Consider the following 16,202-nt stretch of genomic DNA (forward strand, 5'->3'; position numbering starts at 1 on the left):
TAGACACAGGTTGCCATCCTGAAAATGACGCCCTTATCGCAACTCTCTGCCTTCTATTAGTTAGCCAATCCTCTATCCATGCTAATAAACTATCCCCAATGCCATGGGCTCATCTTTTTAAATGGCCTTATATGCGGTTCATTATCAAACACCTTTTGGAAATCCAAATATATTCCATCTACTGGTTGCCCTTTATCTTTACTGCTTGTTACCTCCTCAGAGAAGTCTAATAAATTTGTCAGGCATGATTTCCCCTTCATGAAGCCATGCTAACTCTGTTTGATTATACTATGCATTTCTAAATGCTCTGTTATTACATTTTTTATAATACTCTAACAATTTCCCAATGATAGATGTTAAGCTTACTGGTCTATAGTTGCCTGTTTTTTGTCTCCCTCCCTTTTTGAATAAGGGTGTTACATTAGCAGTTTTCCAATCCTCTGGGACTTTTCCAGAAATTAAAGATTCTTGGAAGATTACCACCAGTGCATCCACTATCTCTGTAACTACTTCCTTTAATATCCTAGGATGCAACCCATCAGGCCCAGGGGACTCATCGGCCTTTAGCCCCATTAGCTTTCCCAATACTTTTTCTCTAGTGATAGTTATTTATATTTATTTTCTCCCCGTCTTTTGCTCCTTGATTATTTTGGAATGCTATTAGTGTCTTCTACCGTGAAGACAGATGCAAAATATTTATTCAACTCCTCTGCCACTTCCTGATTCCCCATTATTTTTTCTCCAGCCTCATTCTGTAAGGGGCCTATGTTCACTTTGGCCTCTCTCTTCCTTTTTATATATTTAAAGATGCTCTTACTGTCTGTTTTTATATTACTTGCTAGTTTAACCTCAAAGTTGATTTTCTCCCATTTTACCCCCTTCTTAGTATCTTACTTCCTCACTGGAATATATCTCTGTTGTGAGTCATGAACTATTTTCTTAAACATCTGCCATTGTTCCTCAACCATCTTTTCTGCTAAACTCCTTTCCCAGTCCACTCCAGCCAACTCATTCCTTTGTAATTACCCTTATTTATGTTTAGCACAGTTGTTTTCAACTCAAGTTTCTGACTCTCAAACTGAATACTATATTCTACCATGTTATGGTCACTGTTCCTAGGGGATCTTTTACTCTGAGATCATTTATTAAACCTTCCTCATTACACATTACCAGATCCAAAATAGCCTGATCCCTGGTTGGACATATTGTTCTAGGAAACTGTCCTGAATACACTATGAATTCTTGCTTGTGGCTTCTTCTGCCAATTTGATTTTCCCAGTCTACATGAAGATTAAAGTCACCCATGATTAATGTATTGCCTTTTTTAACATGTCCTCATTATCTCCTGATTTATTCTCTGTCCTACAGCATAGCCACTGTTAGGGGCCCTAGAAACTACTCCCACCAGTGTCTTCTTCCCCTTGTTTTTTCTTACCTCCACCCATGTAGATTCTACATCTCCCGATCCAAGATCATTTCTTGCTATTGTACTTATTCCATCCTGTACTAACAAAGCTACCCCACCACCCTTTCCTTGCTGCCTGTCCTGATCATGAAGCTATGGCTTCTTTCTAAAAGCCCATCTGACCCACTAATACCCTTCAGAGGAAATCTGCTGTTGTTACCCTATCTGGATAAAATGTGATTCCAGATCTACCAGCAATGTGGTTGAGTCTTAATTGCCTAGTAAGTCACTCAGTAGTATTAAACCATTACAGAACAACCAAGTGAGAATGAAACTGGACAGAGCACCCCGGCATCTATCTACATGCCGGAAACGACAAAGACCCTGCCCAGTCAACCCTGTAAAGTCCTCCACACCAACATCTGGGGGCTTGTGCCAAGACTGGGAGACCTGTCCCTTGGATCAGTCAAGCAACAGTCTGACATAGTCATACTTACCAAATCATAGCTTGCAGCCAATGTCCCAGACTCTTCCATCACCATTCCAGTAGGTGGGGCACAACATACCCGCTAGAGGTAGCAGTATAGTGTTGTACAGTCAGGAGGGAGTGGCTCTGGGAGTCCCCAACATTGACTTCAGACATCATGAAGTCTTGTGACATCAGGTCAAACAAAAGAGGCATGGAAACCTCTTATTGATTATCAGCTACCGCCCTTCATCAACTGATTAATCATAGAGGCACAGAATGTACTCTAGATGGAGGACTTCAGTGCCCATCACCAAGAGCGACTCGGTAACACCACTACTGATTGAGCTGGCTGTATTATGAAGGACAAATCTTCCAGACTGGATCTGCAGCAGGTGCTGGGAGAACCAAGAGTGAAAAATCTACTTGACCTCATCCTCATCAATCTACCTGTTGCAGATGCATCTGTTCATGACAATATTGGTAGGAGTAACCATTGCACAGCCCTTGTAGAGATGCAGTCCCATCTTGACACTGAGGACACTCTCCATTGTGTTTTTTGGCACTACCACCATGCTGAATGGAATAGATTCAAAACAATTCTAGCAGCTCAAAGCTGGACATCTGCGAGGCACTACGTGAGCCCTCAGCAACAGCAGAAATGTTTTCAACCATAATCTATAACCTCATGGCCTGGTATATTCCCCACTCTACCTTTGCTATCAAGCTATGGGATCAACGTTAGTTCAATGAGTAATGCACGAGAGCATGCCAGAAGCAGCACCAGGCATATCTAAAAATTAGGTGCTGACCTGGTGAATCTACAACACAGGACTAAATGCATGCAAAACGGTGGAAGCACAATCCTATAGATAGAACTAAGTGATCCCACAACCAACGGATCAGATCTAAGTTCTGAAGATCTGCCACATCCAGTCATGACCGATGGTGGACAATTAAACAACTAACCAGAGGAGTCGTCTCCGAAAACACCCCACCCTCAAAGATGAGGGAGTCCATCACATTAATGCAAAAGTAAAGGATTTGCTACCATCTTCAGCCAGAGTTGTCAAGTGGATGATCCAAATTGGCTTCTGCCTGAGGCCCTCAGCATCACAGATGCCAGTTTTCAGCCAATTTGATTCACTCCGTGATACTAAGCATTAGCTGAAGGCACTGGATAGAGCAATGGCTATCATGGGTAATGACAACATCTCAGCTGTCAGTACTGAAAACATATGCTCCAAAACTAGCCATGCCCTTAACCAAGCTGTTCCAATCTGGTTACAACACTGGCATCTACTCAGCAATGTGGAAAATTGGCCAGGTATGTCCTGTTCACAAAAAGCAGGAAAAATTCAGTCTGCACAATTACTGTGCCATCAGAATACTCTTAATCATCAGCAAAGTGTATGAGGTGTCATCAACAGTGCTATCAATTGGCATTTACTCAGGAACAATCTGCTCACAGGTGCTCAATTTGGAGCACTTGGTTCCAGACCTCATTACAGCCTTGATCAAAACATGGTCAAGAGAGCTGAATTTCAGAGGTGAGTTGGGAGTGATTGTCCTTGACATCAAGGCAGCATTTAACCGAGTGTGGCATCAAGGAGGCCTGGCAAAACTGATGTCAAAGGGAATCGGGGGAAAACTCTGCACTGGTTGGAGCTATACCTAGCACAAAGGAAGATGTTTGGCGTCATCTCACATCACTGCGAGAATTCCTCAGTGTAGTGCCCTTGGTCCAATCACCTTCAGTTGCTCCATCAATGACCATCCCTCGAATATAAGGTCAGAATTGGGGATGTTCACTCATGATTCACCATGTTCGGTTATATTCCAAATTTCTCATATACTGAAGCAATCCATGCCTGCATGCAGCAAGACCAAGCTTGGGCTGCTAAGTGGCAAGTGTGCTACACAAGTGCCAAGAAAAGTCCATCACCAAGAACAGAGAATCTAACCAGCTCCCGTTGATATTCAATGGCATTACCATCGCTGAATTGCCAACCTTCAACATCCTGGTGTTTACCATTGACCAGAAACTTAACTAGATCAACCATATAAATACTGTGGTTGCAAGAAAAGGTCAGAAGCTGGAAACTCTGCAGTGAGTAACTCACCTCCTGACTCTCTAAAGCCTGTTCACACCTGCAAGGCACAAGTTAGGAGTGCGAAGGTATACTGTTCACTTGCCTTGATGGGCATAGCTCCAAAAACACTCAAGTAGCTCAACACAAGACAAGCAGTCTACTTGATTGGCACTACAACTACCACCTTAAACATACACTCCCTGTACCACTGCAGATCATATACAAGATACACTGCAGCAACTCACCAAGGCTCCTTCGACAGCACCTTCTAAACCCTCGACCTCTATCACCTAAAGACACAAGGGCAGCAGACACATGGGAATGCCACCAACTGCAATTTTCACTCCAAGACACATATCATCCTGACTTGGAACTATATTGCTATTCCTTCACTGTTGCTGGGTCAAAATCCTGGTACTCCCCAAAATAGCATTGTGAGTGTAACTAGACCACGTGGACTGCAGTGGTTCAAGAAGTCAGCTGATCACCACCTCCTTAAGGGCAATTAGGGATGGGGAATAAATGCCGGCCTTGCCATTGATGCTCATACGCAAGCAACGAATCAAAAACCTTTCATAGTGAACTTTTGACCATACTAATTGTTTGTCCATCAGGCTACAGAATGCTGTGATTAATGTACAGCAGCTTTTCATGTTTCCATTATGGAGACCTAGGTTTATTGCATAGGAACATAGGAATAGGAGATGGCCATTCAATCTGTCGAGCCTGCTCCGCCATTCAATATGATCATGGCTGATCGAACACTTCAATGCCTTTTACCCACACTATCCCCATAACCCTCTACATTATTGTTAAATCAGAAATCTATTAATTTCTACCTTAAACATACTCAATGACTGAGCTTCCATGGCCTTCTGGGAATTCCAAATTCCAAAGATTCACAACCATCTGAGTAAAGGAATTTCTCCTCATCTTGGTTCTAAGTGGCTTCCCCTTTATTTTGAAATTGTGTTCCCTGGTTCTAGACTCCCCAGCCAGGGGAGATACCTTACCTGCATCTACCCTGTCTATTCCTTTAAGTGTTTTGTAGGTTTCAATGAGATCACCTCTCATTCTTCGAAACTCTAGAGAATACAGGTCCAGTTTCCCCAATCTCTCTTCATAAGACAGTCCCGCCATCCCTGGAACAAGTCTAGTGAACCTTCGTTGCACTCCCTCTATGGCAATAATATCCTTTCTGAGGTAAGGGGACCAAAACTGCACACAGTACTCCAGGTGCGGTTTAACCAAGCTTCTATACAATTAAAGCAAGACTTCACTACTCCTGTATGTAAATCCTCTTGCAATAAAGGCTGACATTCCATTAGGGTTCCTAATTGCCTGCGGCACTGACTTGTGGACAAGGACATCCAGGTGGGCATGGCCCTGAAAATCCATGAGCCAGATATGCTAGCATTTAGGCTTGGATTGTGACCGTTCGGAACTCCCCTGTTGGCCCAGGTCAGCCTTACAAGGCCAAGAAAAGATTTTCCAATTGTTAGAAAACGGTGAGTTTCCAAGTCACTGGCAACAGATCCAGAGTGTAGCTGCCTGGATCAATAGTGTTATGAAGCCTTCATACAAGGGCCTCACATCTGCTGCAGAGTCAGCAGGTGCACTTGGTGGAATCAAACCTAGCTGTACTGACTGTGCTCTGGATGCTGATGAAAGCCTGGGTATGGCAAATCTGACAACATTTCCTGTCCATGATCCCAACCCTATAAGTGCTGCTTTTGATGATGACTTCGAGGGGGAGATTCTGCCTTACACCAAGCCCTTCCTGGAATGCATGTTCTACTGTGGATTTAGGGGACATTAGGTGGCACTTTCTCCAAACACAATCTCTCAGTGATCTGACAGGTTAGCCAGATATATCTCTTGTATTGTGTGAGCGTAGACAATCGATATCCATTTCAGCAGTTTATATGAATCTGCCCTATACTTAGTCCAAAATCAGGGGGTGAATTTTCTCTGAAGCCTGTCAAACAGAGTGCAATATTCCATCATTGGGAGATATACATGTTTAACATAATGACATTTTAACTGTGGCAAGCTGGACTAATTTCTTAAGGATTCCAACTTTCCTCTAGCTTTTCTAGTCATCTTTGTCACTTGTTCAACCCAGTATAACTCAAACCATGAAGGTGAAAATTACCCTTATGTTTCTAAATGTTTATCGAAGTTGGAGAAGAAATTCCAGAGCATGGAGTCTGTGTGCCTGAAGTCCAGTGGGACTACTGGGTCATATAATAACCTCTCAGCAAAATGAATTCTCTACAAATGGCTTAATGTTTCCAAAACACAATTGTATGTTAAGGGGCTGGAATATTATGTACTGTGAGTAAATGGTTTCATGTGAATAGAAGTTACAGTAATGGAAATGATTTAACTGATCCACTGTGAATAGATTTATATTACATTATCAGCCGCAGCTAGTATGAACAGTAATATTACCTATTTCACATAGTTCCCCTTTGAATAATCCTGGGCAGTTGCAGGTGAAGGTTCCTTTCTTCCCAGCCCTGCATGTTGCTCCATTTTTACAAGGATTGGGGCGACATGGTGAGGTTACTTGAAAGACATAATTGCCAAAAATAATTACTTGAGAGAAAAAAAATTACAATTGCTGAAACTCTGAAGTGCAAATTGGAAAAAGTTGGAAATGCACAGCAGATTCACCAAAACCTATGTAGGGAAATGTTAACATTAGGAGCGTAGGCCATTTGTCCAAACTAGAACCTCAGAAGGATAAGCAAAACTTTAATAGGGCTGAACAAAATGGAATGAGAAGAGAGAGCAACACATGAAAGTGCACAGTCTGCTATTTAACCACTATCACAAGGAAATAGTTAATCTGCTTAAAAGTCTGCAAACAGGTTTTAACAATGCTGGAAGTAAAAATGTGTTTGTTGACAATGGCCAGCATAGTCAGGCATCAGAAATCTACAAGGAGATTTGAAGGCAGATCAGTTGTATAGTAAAAGGGTATTAGAAGGACAAAAGTAGTAAAAACAGTCCCTGGATAAATGATCATGAAGTGGAATATGAATGAGAGAAACAGGTAGGAAAATAGGACATGATGAAAGGTCGCGATCTAAAACGTTGGGCCAGAACTTCTGTGGAGTGGCAATCAAAGTCTGATTGCCTCTCCGCTCCTTTTTATTTACCTAGGTCAGGAGCTGCACATTTCTCGCCCAATTCTTTTGTCCTGGGTCTATTGAGAAATGTGCAGTGCAGCAGCTTCCACGGCAGAACAGCAGGGTCAGGGGAGTGCAGCCATGCCCACTTTTTACAGCACTAGCTGCTGGAAACCAGGTACAAGGTCCCAGCTAATTTGGGAAGCCAGGGAGAAGATAAGTATAAAAGCAAAATACTGTGGAAGATGAATTTTTGAAATTAAAACAGAAAATGCTGAAAAAACTCAGGTCTTGAAGCATCTGTGGAGAGAGAAACAGAGTTACTGTTTCAAGTCCGTATGGCTCCGATGGCTCAGAAGAAGAGTCGTGAGAAGATAAGTGTGTGAGGTAGGTAGAGGGGTTGGGGTGGGCTCTCCTTGATTAACCCATGCCTTTCCAAATGAAAGTTCATTTTGTCCCTGATATGGTTTCCAATAACTTCCCCAGCATCGATGTTAGACAGACTAGCCTGTAGTTTCCTGGTTTATCCCTCTCCCCTTTCTTGAATAGTGGTTGATTTGTCACTTTTACTATTCGCTAGACAAAGGCTGGTTCTGGTTGAAGAGTCATACGGACTCGAAACGTTAACTGTGTTCCTCTCCGCAGATACTGTCAGACCTGCTGCGTTTTTCCAGGTATTTTTGTTTTCGTTTTGGATTTCCAGCATCTGCAGTTTTTTGCTTTTATTTTTGCTTTTATCTTTTTATTATAAAGGGTGGTAGTGGATTAGCTGCCCGTTTCACCCATTGTCTGATTATATTTTTCCATTTGCTAATATATAACATGCTACTAACCTGATCATTGTTTACCCATGAAAACTGATCACCACATAGTCATGACAAACTGTGAATTGGAGATAGCAAATTGAGTATTTTTTCTATTATTTCTAAATAACAAAGAAATAGATGACTCGTAATGATAATCAATATTGAGCCTTACCTCTTTTGCATGATGGTTGCACATATGGGTGTTTACATTTGCATTTATAATATGGTGGATTGGGCTGGATAACACATTCTCCATTTTTGCATGTGCTTTTCTTACAAGGATCATTTACTGTAACAAAAATACAAGATCTCTAGTAACATTCTGCATTCAGCTAGTACTCATTCATCTTGTAAATTTAAAATCAGCAAATGAAAGATTAAATTTTATTTTTATTTGTGCAATCTTAACAATAAACTATTACAAATAGTACAGATAATAGATTATGGATATTATAATCCTATACAATGTAAATGCATAAGAAATTCTTTTGATTTAGCTTTAGAAAATCTAAATTTTTAAAAATCTTTATGAATATTGATATGAAGCTTGATATGAAGGCTTGGTATGTTCATGATCTGTTTTGGGTGGGTGCAGTGCAAAGAACATTGGAGCATTAATGTGCTGCAACATAGCTTGGAGGCATACAGGCTTAATCGTATCAGCTGCTGAGACCCATGTCCCAACCATATTTCTGGCTAAGGTTAGGGGAGGAGCATTGAAAAGGCACAGTAACCTACACAAATGCTATTCATTAATTAAGTGTAACTTGGGAAATATTAACATTTTTCAAGCATTCCTTTAGAATATTCATCAATACTTGTAAGATAATAACATTATTACCTTTTTGACAGTGCTTTCCATTAAATGGGCGAGGACACCGGCAGAGGTAACCTGAAGAAGTTGTTTCACAGGTTCCCTGATTGCGGCATGGATTTGAAAGGCAAGGATCTAGAAGAATGTTGCTTTCGTTAACATTATCAGCATAATCTTTACACAACTTAGCTGTTAATAGAATCCCTTTAGTAAAATAAATTATTTCAATTGGTAAATATTGGTCAATATCACTGAGTGACGGCAGTGTGGTTGGAGAAGAAAAGAATTTGACCAGTTTTGGATTTGGTAACACTATTCTGCATTTTGTGAATATTAATGGTTAGCAACCATTTTATATTCTGCATTAGGCACCTGTAACAATACATATCGAAAGACACAATTTCTTCAAGTAAATTGGGAAAACATCCATTAACTGGTGAAGGCTACCCATGGCTTTGGAGCTGCAATGCCCAGAACTCACCTGAAAAGAAGGATGTTTGAGGAATACTACACCCACAGGCAGACTCGGCGATCATTCTCTGAGAAAATGCAGCAATTAACAGCTTTGATTGTAGCATTTATACTTCTGGTGAGGACATCAGGAAAGCTGCTTCTTTGTTGCAGATATAAATGGAACATATGGCGGTTTCTTTGGAATTTGTCTTCGATTCCACTTAAGAAACAAACACGGACAGTCAATGCCTCCTCCACAGAAGCACAGACTATAGCTTGAGTGGCAAAAGGCAACAGATAGACAGTAATTTGTATACCCTGTCGACCAGGATGCAGACTGTAATCACCCCGAAAGAAAATATTCAGATTGCTTGTGAGTAACAAAGTCATGGGTTCAACTCCCACTTCAGATACTTGAGTACACAATGTACATTTAGCACTGCACCAAGAGAGATCACTCTCTTGGACAAGGTGCTAAAACAAGGCCGTGTCCTCCATTTTGTGTGGGTGTAATAGATCCCTTGGCACGATTTTGAGGGCAGGGAAGTCCCCCTTGCTTTGCTGTGCAACATTTATCTCTCAACCTACATCCCAATCAGATTATCTGCTCATTTACTTTATTTCTGTTTGTGGGACCTTGTTATGCTCAGGTTGGCTACCATGTTACATAAACAGTAACTGCATTTCAAAAGTTATCCATCTATTGTGAAGAGCTTTTGAATGTCCTTGGGTCCATGTAAGGCACTATGTAAATGGAAGTTCTTTGTTCCTTTGATAACTGTCATTAGACAAACTCTCCTTATGATCAGAGATTAACACCCCAGTAGAATAACATTAGGTTGGAGAAACTTGTTTGAAGCTGATGTCTCTTAGGCTGGCAGGAAATAGCAGGCTTCCAGCATCCCAAACACAAGCTTCAGAGATCCAGCCAGTAGCGGCTTCCTTCCCACATCAAGCTGTGACAATAGGAGTGTCACATCTGTTCCATTAGCCTTTTATAGCACAGCAGCCACCCATCTGCTATGACACTGACCCTGAGGTTGCAGCTATACAGAAGTACCAGAATAAGAGAGAGAAAGGCATGGTATTTAAGTCAGGAAGAGAAAGGTGCATTTATTTTGTACAGATTTATCATTGGCCTTTGAAATATTACTGCTAAGACCTATGCTTAAAATTCCACATACTGTCCATTAGACAAATGAAGAGGTGCTTGAAATTGCAAGAGCAAAAAGAAGTCTAAAAAGTGACATTCAGAAAAGAATATTTTGGCCATTCGATCAGAGCTCTAAAGCTACAGGGATTTCTTCTAAAGGACGAAGTAGAGGGCTGTAGAAAGATGAATCACCCTAGACATAGTTGGATGACACAAGTCACAGAGTGGTTGCAGGCGAGCTACAGGTAGACTGTGTGAAACATAACCGATATCTTCAGTAATCAGCTGTGCTTAGAAGATCCTTAGCAGTTCCTAAGGAGTCTTTGAATGATGGTTATTGTGGTGCTTTCCTTCATGTACTTCTGCATCCAAAGAAGCAGGGGTCACCACTGCAAAAATGTCCAAGTCCAGGCCTTTTTTGGATGCTGAAGCTTTGCTTTAAGGTCAAATGCTCCTTAAGACCCTGATGCTTCTCTCGACCAATCTGATAGAGATATGTGCCTCATTGTAATAGCCCCTATCACTGGTCAACTCTTAGTGGGATCATTAACCATTCAAGCCAGGATTATGCCTTGTTACCACTAAGGCATTCTTTGGCATGACTTTCTTCTTTGAAGCACTCGGAGGGCAGAATTCTGAAAGACAAATTAATCACTTCGCTGTGTATGATACCTTGCATGCTGCCGCATACAATTTGTCCATTCAGCTAGTTAAATAGTTAAAACACCTTCTGTTGAGGAGGTTGAATGTAGAGGATTGTAGATCAATGTGGATGTCATTTATGACATCTCGGTTCTTGGAAAGGTTATAATTCTAAAACTGGTGGTCCTATCTTGCTGTGATGCCAAACTAGATGAATACCACAGTTCTCTTTAAAATTATCTTAGCAACCTGTCAAATACATCCAAATGGCTGCCTGTACCAGCCTAGTGCCGTAAAAATTGAGTGCTCATAGACGGAACCAGGTGGACAGATAACCGTGGCTGCAGGCCCTCGGGAAGAATGCGGCGGAGTTCTACACTTCCTCTTTTAATACATATCTCTTCACTAAAGTCCTCAAAGGAGCTATATTGGTTTTGGCGGTGGGGCTGGGTGTTGCAATATCTGGTGATGTTCACCTTAAATACTACCTCATTCTCCTTTCCTTCAACCTCTCCTGTTCATCCTCCATGACAATGCCAAGTATATGCCCAAAGGAGATGCCATGCCTGCTCTTGAAGCACCCTAACTGTTGGTGGGTTAACCAAATTGTCTCAATGATCTCATTCTCAAGTCAGTTAGAAGTTCAATGCTGAATGCAAATAAAATGCAGTAGCTGACAGCTAAGACATTGCAAGTGCAAAAGTGGGTAATTCAGCACCAGAAAACCATTGATTCCATTACAAAAAATGCTGATTTGGTAGTTGGGGAGATGGCAGGTGACTAACAGGAAGTGTTGAGAAGTTATGGAAATTTAGGTGGAACAATTTTGGGACAGATAATCAGAAGAAGTTTCCATCTAATGTGCAGGCCATTAAGGTACTTAACCCAATTTTTCTCTACCTATACACTGAAAACAGAATGAAATTTGAGGGCCGCCAAGCTGGTGTGGATTTAAGACTAAGACTAATCTTGGCAATCTGACTAACAAATAAAATAAGAAACATCAAACAAATTATGCTTACTTTGCAGTTATTTTATAAAACTATGTATTTGCTTACTTTTAATTAAAGTACTTGAATGAATATTCTATTACATAGAACATTTTGCAATGCAGTTTCTAAATGACACAAAGTAATAGCAACAAGAAAATTTAATAAGTTTAAAAACATTGTTCACAAACCATTATTATCGTAGGAATTTTCTAACCAAGAGGGATAACTGTCCTCGTCAAATCCTGTAGGATCTTCCCCTAGGATGGGATCATATTTAAATATTATCTTTGCATGCAAGTTCAAATAGATCAATAATTAGCAAAGCAGTACAAAACTATTTCTGCCTTTATCTTTGACAGTTTTCTGGCCCTCAACGTCCAGCTTTATAGATTTATTTTATCAGTAATTCTGGAAAATTTGTTGTAAGAATTAGTTATCATGCTATTAAGACACTTTTTTTGCACATGACAGTAGCGTGCAGGCAGGTTTCATTATTGAGGTCCAGCTACAACATTGATTTTGGTCTTGTATTTATTTGAAAGCATTAAAAGAACGTGTTCTGCAGAGCTCTACTTTTGCCCATTTTGCCTGTGTATAATTTCCATCATTTGATTTTCAAGTTTTTATACTCCTTTTCTGAGGAAAGAGATTCCTGCTGTTTTTACAGTTCTACAGGTGCCAGAAATCATCTGGTACGTTGGCCAAAATAGCTTTGACAGTCAGTGCTATTAGACCATTCAACCAGAGGAAACCACAGCTGTGCCTAATCCCATCTTCATTTGACATTCACATGCATATAATTTCTACCAAAAAATTACTGGTTCATGTTCAAGAGTTGAATTATTTTTTTTCCCTTCCCAAAGCCCAAGGACATTGAGACAATTATTTCAATTTTACTATTTACCCAGCTGAGATTAGCTAACTCAACACAGACTGCAGATTAGACCCAGGCTCATTACTTCTCTGTAACTTTTTTTTATTAGGAGAAAGCCCTAGAGCCCTGATAAGCATATACTTAGCTGATTAAATATTTGTATTTTTTTTTGGAAATAAGCTTACAGTGAACTATTAACTCAATAACCCGAACTGAACAATTTTAGACTGATTTACAAGTAAATTTATTGTCCAATGCTTTGGCTTGAACTCATCAGCCCCTTTAACAGAAGTGACACAACACTTAATCAAGGCAATATCCTCCTCCGCCAATCCCCTCACCCCTGCCACCTGTATGCAGCACCATTTTCATAGACATCCTCAAATTTCATGAGCAATACCATGGTAAATAGGTACACAGGCACTAAATGTCACCAGATCTGCGAAAAAAGCTAGAAGCATGTTTAATGTTCATAATTTTTAAAATTTAAATCTAAAATAAGAAAAAAAAATTATGGTCTAATCTCTAACAAATTAGTGGGGAACATCAAATTCTTGATGTTCTAGTGTTTGGTGCCCATTGGCACTCTGACCGGCTTAGTGATGCGGAGGAGAACCATTATGGCGGGTGGAATCTTCTCGGTCCCACAGGAGTGGGTTTAAAGGTGAGACAGGAGTAAATTCAGATATCTTCGCATCAGGTCAGTGGCCCGACGCACTCCTGTCCCCTGCCAACCTGCTGCCATTGGCAGCAGCTACATGCCCAGCACTGGCTGCATGCCCAGCAGTGTCTATCCACTCAGGAGCATCTACCACCCAGCAGTGGCTACAAGCCCAGTACGCGTGACTACAAACCCTCCAGTGGCTACAAGCCCAGTAGGAGTGACTACAAACCTGGCAGTGACTACAAGCTTGGCAGTGGCTACACGCCCAGCAACAGCTACAGGAATGGGCCATTGTGTCTAATTGTACAAAATACCCAGAGCCGGCCTATGAATTGGCTGCCCAAGGGAAGATCTTCCAGGTGGGTGCATTGACAGTAAGTGTGGGGTCAGAACCTGGAAATGGTACTGACCCACCATTATATCTAAAGAGTTATAAATTTTACCCGGTGTTCATGTGTTTTTTTCAGTATCCAGCACAAGCAGAAAGTCATTTCCATGCTTTAGAGGATCCAAATTAATCTGGTGAGAATTATACAGGTTCGGCTACTTATTGTCCAAAATGGACTGTCCTCTGTCTCCTCACAGAAAGATGCTCCAAGTGTCTTAATTCGGAACGGGCTAACTGCCACTGGCCTTACTGCTGATTGTTTTCCTTTAATCCAGACTTACGGGATCTTAACTTTACTTCACTACAAATATAAACACTAACAGCAAATCCAGGAACAAAGCACACATTTATCAAACAATTTAGTTGAATCTGTACCTAATATTTATCAGAACTAATTATGAACCACCTTCGTTCGACCTTTTAGAGAATGCCTTTTGAGCTTATTTACCTATCCTCGTGCTCCTATAAGTTGGGTCCTCAATGGTTGCTGCTTGGGAGATGGAAGGCTGCTGAGCTTCTATTGAGGATACTTCAGTTGGTCGTTTAGCATTAACAAGGACATTGGTGGAATAGATGGCAGGAGAGCATGGAATGCCGTCATCCTGAGAGATAACTGCTGCTGCCTCTCCCATGGATCCAAGGCCACTGTCCTGGGACTTCTACGACACTCCTGTGGTCTGCAGGAGAAACACCCAGGAATGGATAACGTCTGTTGGCCTCCTGAGTCCCCACCATAGCTGGTACCAGTCTTCAACCAATTCAATTCACTCCACATGATATCAAGAAACAGCTGAGTGCACTGTATACAGCAAATGCCATGATAACACCCTGGCTGTGGTGCTGCGCCTTTAGCCATGCTGTTCCAGTATAACCACAACACCTGAGAAAAAGCAGGACAAATTCAATCCAGCCAACTACTGCCCCATCAGCCTACTCTCAATCATCAACAGCTTACTATTAAGACGTGGTATAAGGCACTTGGAAAATCGACCCAGGGGAGCCACTAAGGTTAAATGGCCACCCATCTGAGCTTCCATGCCAACTATAAGAGCTGTAAAAAAGAGGTTTGATGAGGGTTGGTGCCACTATTGCTTTTGTGGAGTTGACTGCTCTATGTTGGACACAGTCGTCTTTTTGTTCTGCATGAAGCCTTAACACAAGATGGAGCTGGACTCATTCATGCTCTGCAACATTGTATGCAAGCTCACTGACAGGCTGCCCCCACCCACCGCTAACGGTCCTTAAGTGGCCATTAATAAAATGCACCACCATCCTGCTCAGTTAAATGCCCCCACCACCACCTAGCCCATAGGGGAGGCCACAGGATTCTGCAATTCTGCAGCAGTGCTAGTGTGCAAAGTTACCCTCTGGTGAGCTAACACCCATGGCATCTTCCTCCACTGTCTGAATCCTGCACACAGCCTAGTGATTCACCACGTGATGATCTGTCCTCTAGCCTCCTGTGTAAAGATTGTGTGGTGCCGGTATCCGAGCTAGTGTTTGCAAAGGTGAGATCAAGTGACACTTCATTATCAGGAAGGCAGGCCTCCTCTTTCCCAAGTCACAGAAATATGTGCATATGAAATGAGGGGGAAAACGGTTAAACTTCAGTATGAGAGAAGAGAAGAGAGAGGGAAGTGGCTGGTGAGAGCATCTGCAGTTTGCTGTGCAGAGTATGTAGGCTGAGGTAGATGGAAACAGAGGATACGGTGTGAAGAAACTGAGTGATATTTCGTCCAGCATTGCAAGTCACCACAGCCATTATTCTACTGTTGTCCATGGTGTTAAGCATGCTTTCTTCAAGGGCGGAGAAGGTATGCAGGCAGCCTTGACCTCCTCTGGCAGTGTGCTGTCTGGAGATGTGGGCGACCTCTTCCTGCAAGCAAGAAGGGATTTTGTTAGTCACAGTCTTGTGAGATGTTTAGATAATGTGTCTCTCATGGAGGAATGATTGGATACATATGACTGTTGTGAGTTACGGGGAGTGAGAGTTGTAGTGGTGGTAAGTGTATGAATCTTAGCAGGTGGAGTGAAATGTGGTGCAATGATTGTAGGAGAGTGAAGGGAAGCAGAGGAGGGCAGTACTGTGAGTAGTGTGGTTGGTGGTGTGAGCAGAAGGTGAGAGAGCACTGTTTTTGCCTGAACAACTTTGGTGAGGCTACTGAACTTCTTCAGGTATTGCAGCCATTCCTGAGAACTAAGATCCTGGGATTTCTTCCCATTAGTAGCAGAGGTGTTGGCTGGAGGGATTTCAAATTCCCTCCTCATATCTACTGCCTGCACCAGGGACTCCAAGGCAGATGCAGAATACTATG

General features: G+C 41.7%; 1 protein-coding gene across 1 annotated transcript in view; it reads right to left on the reverse strand.

Annotated features, from left to right (window-relative positions):
• LOC121289659 (hyaluronan-binding protein 2-like) overlaps positions 1 to 14,519 on the reverse strand; it is a 36,897-nt gene extending 22,378 nt beyond the window's left edge. The window contains exons 1-5 of the mRNA XM_041209284.1: positions 14,336 to 14,519; positions 12,150 to 12,218; positions 8,749 to 8,856; positions 8,080 to 8,196; positions 6,419 to 6,535 (exon numbers count right to left, since the gene is read on the reverse strand). Coding sequence (XP_041065218.1) covers positions 6,419 to 6,535; positions 8,080 to 8,196; positions 8,749 to 8,856; positions 12,150 to 12,218; positions 14,336 to 14,519 — 595 coding nt within the window. The remainder of the gene's footprint in view (positions 1 to 6,418; positions 6,536 to 8,079; positions 8,197 to 8,748; positions 8,857 to 12,149; positions 12,219 to 14,335) is intronic.
• Positions 14,520 to 16,202: the final 1,683 nt, after the last annotated feature.

This window comes from Carcharodon carcharias, chromosome 17 (assembly GCF_017639515.1).
Source record: "Carcharodon carcharias isolate sCarCar2 chromosome 17, sCarCar2.pri, whole genome shotgun sequence".
Lineage (NCBI taxonomy): Eukaryota > Metazoa > Chordata > Chondrichthyes > Lamniformes > Lamnidae > Carcharodon > Carcharodon carcharias.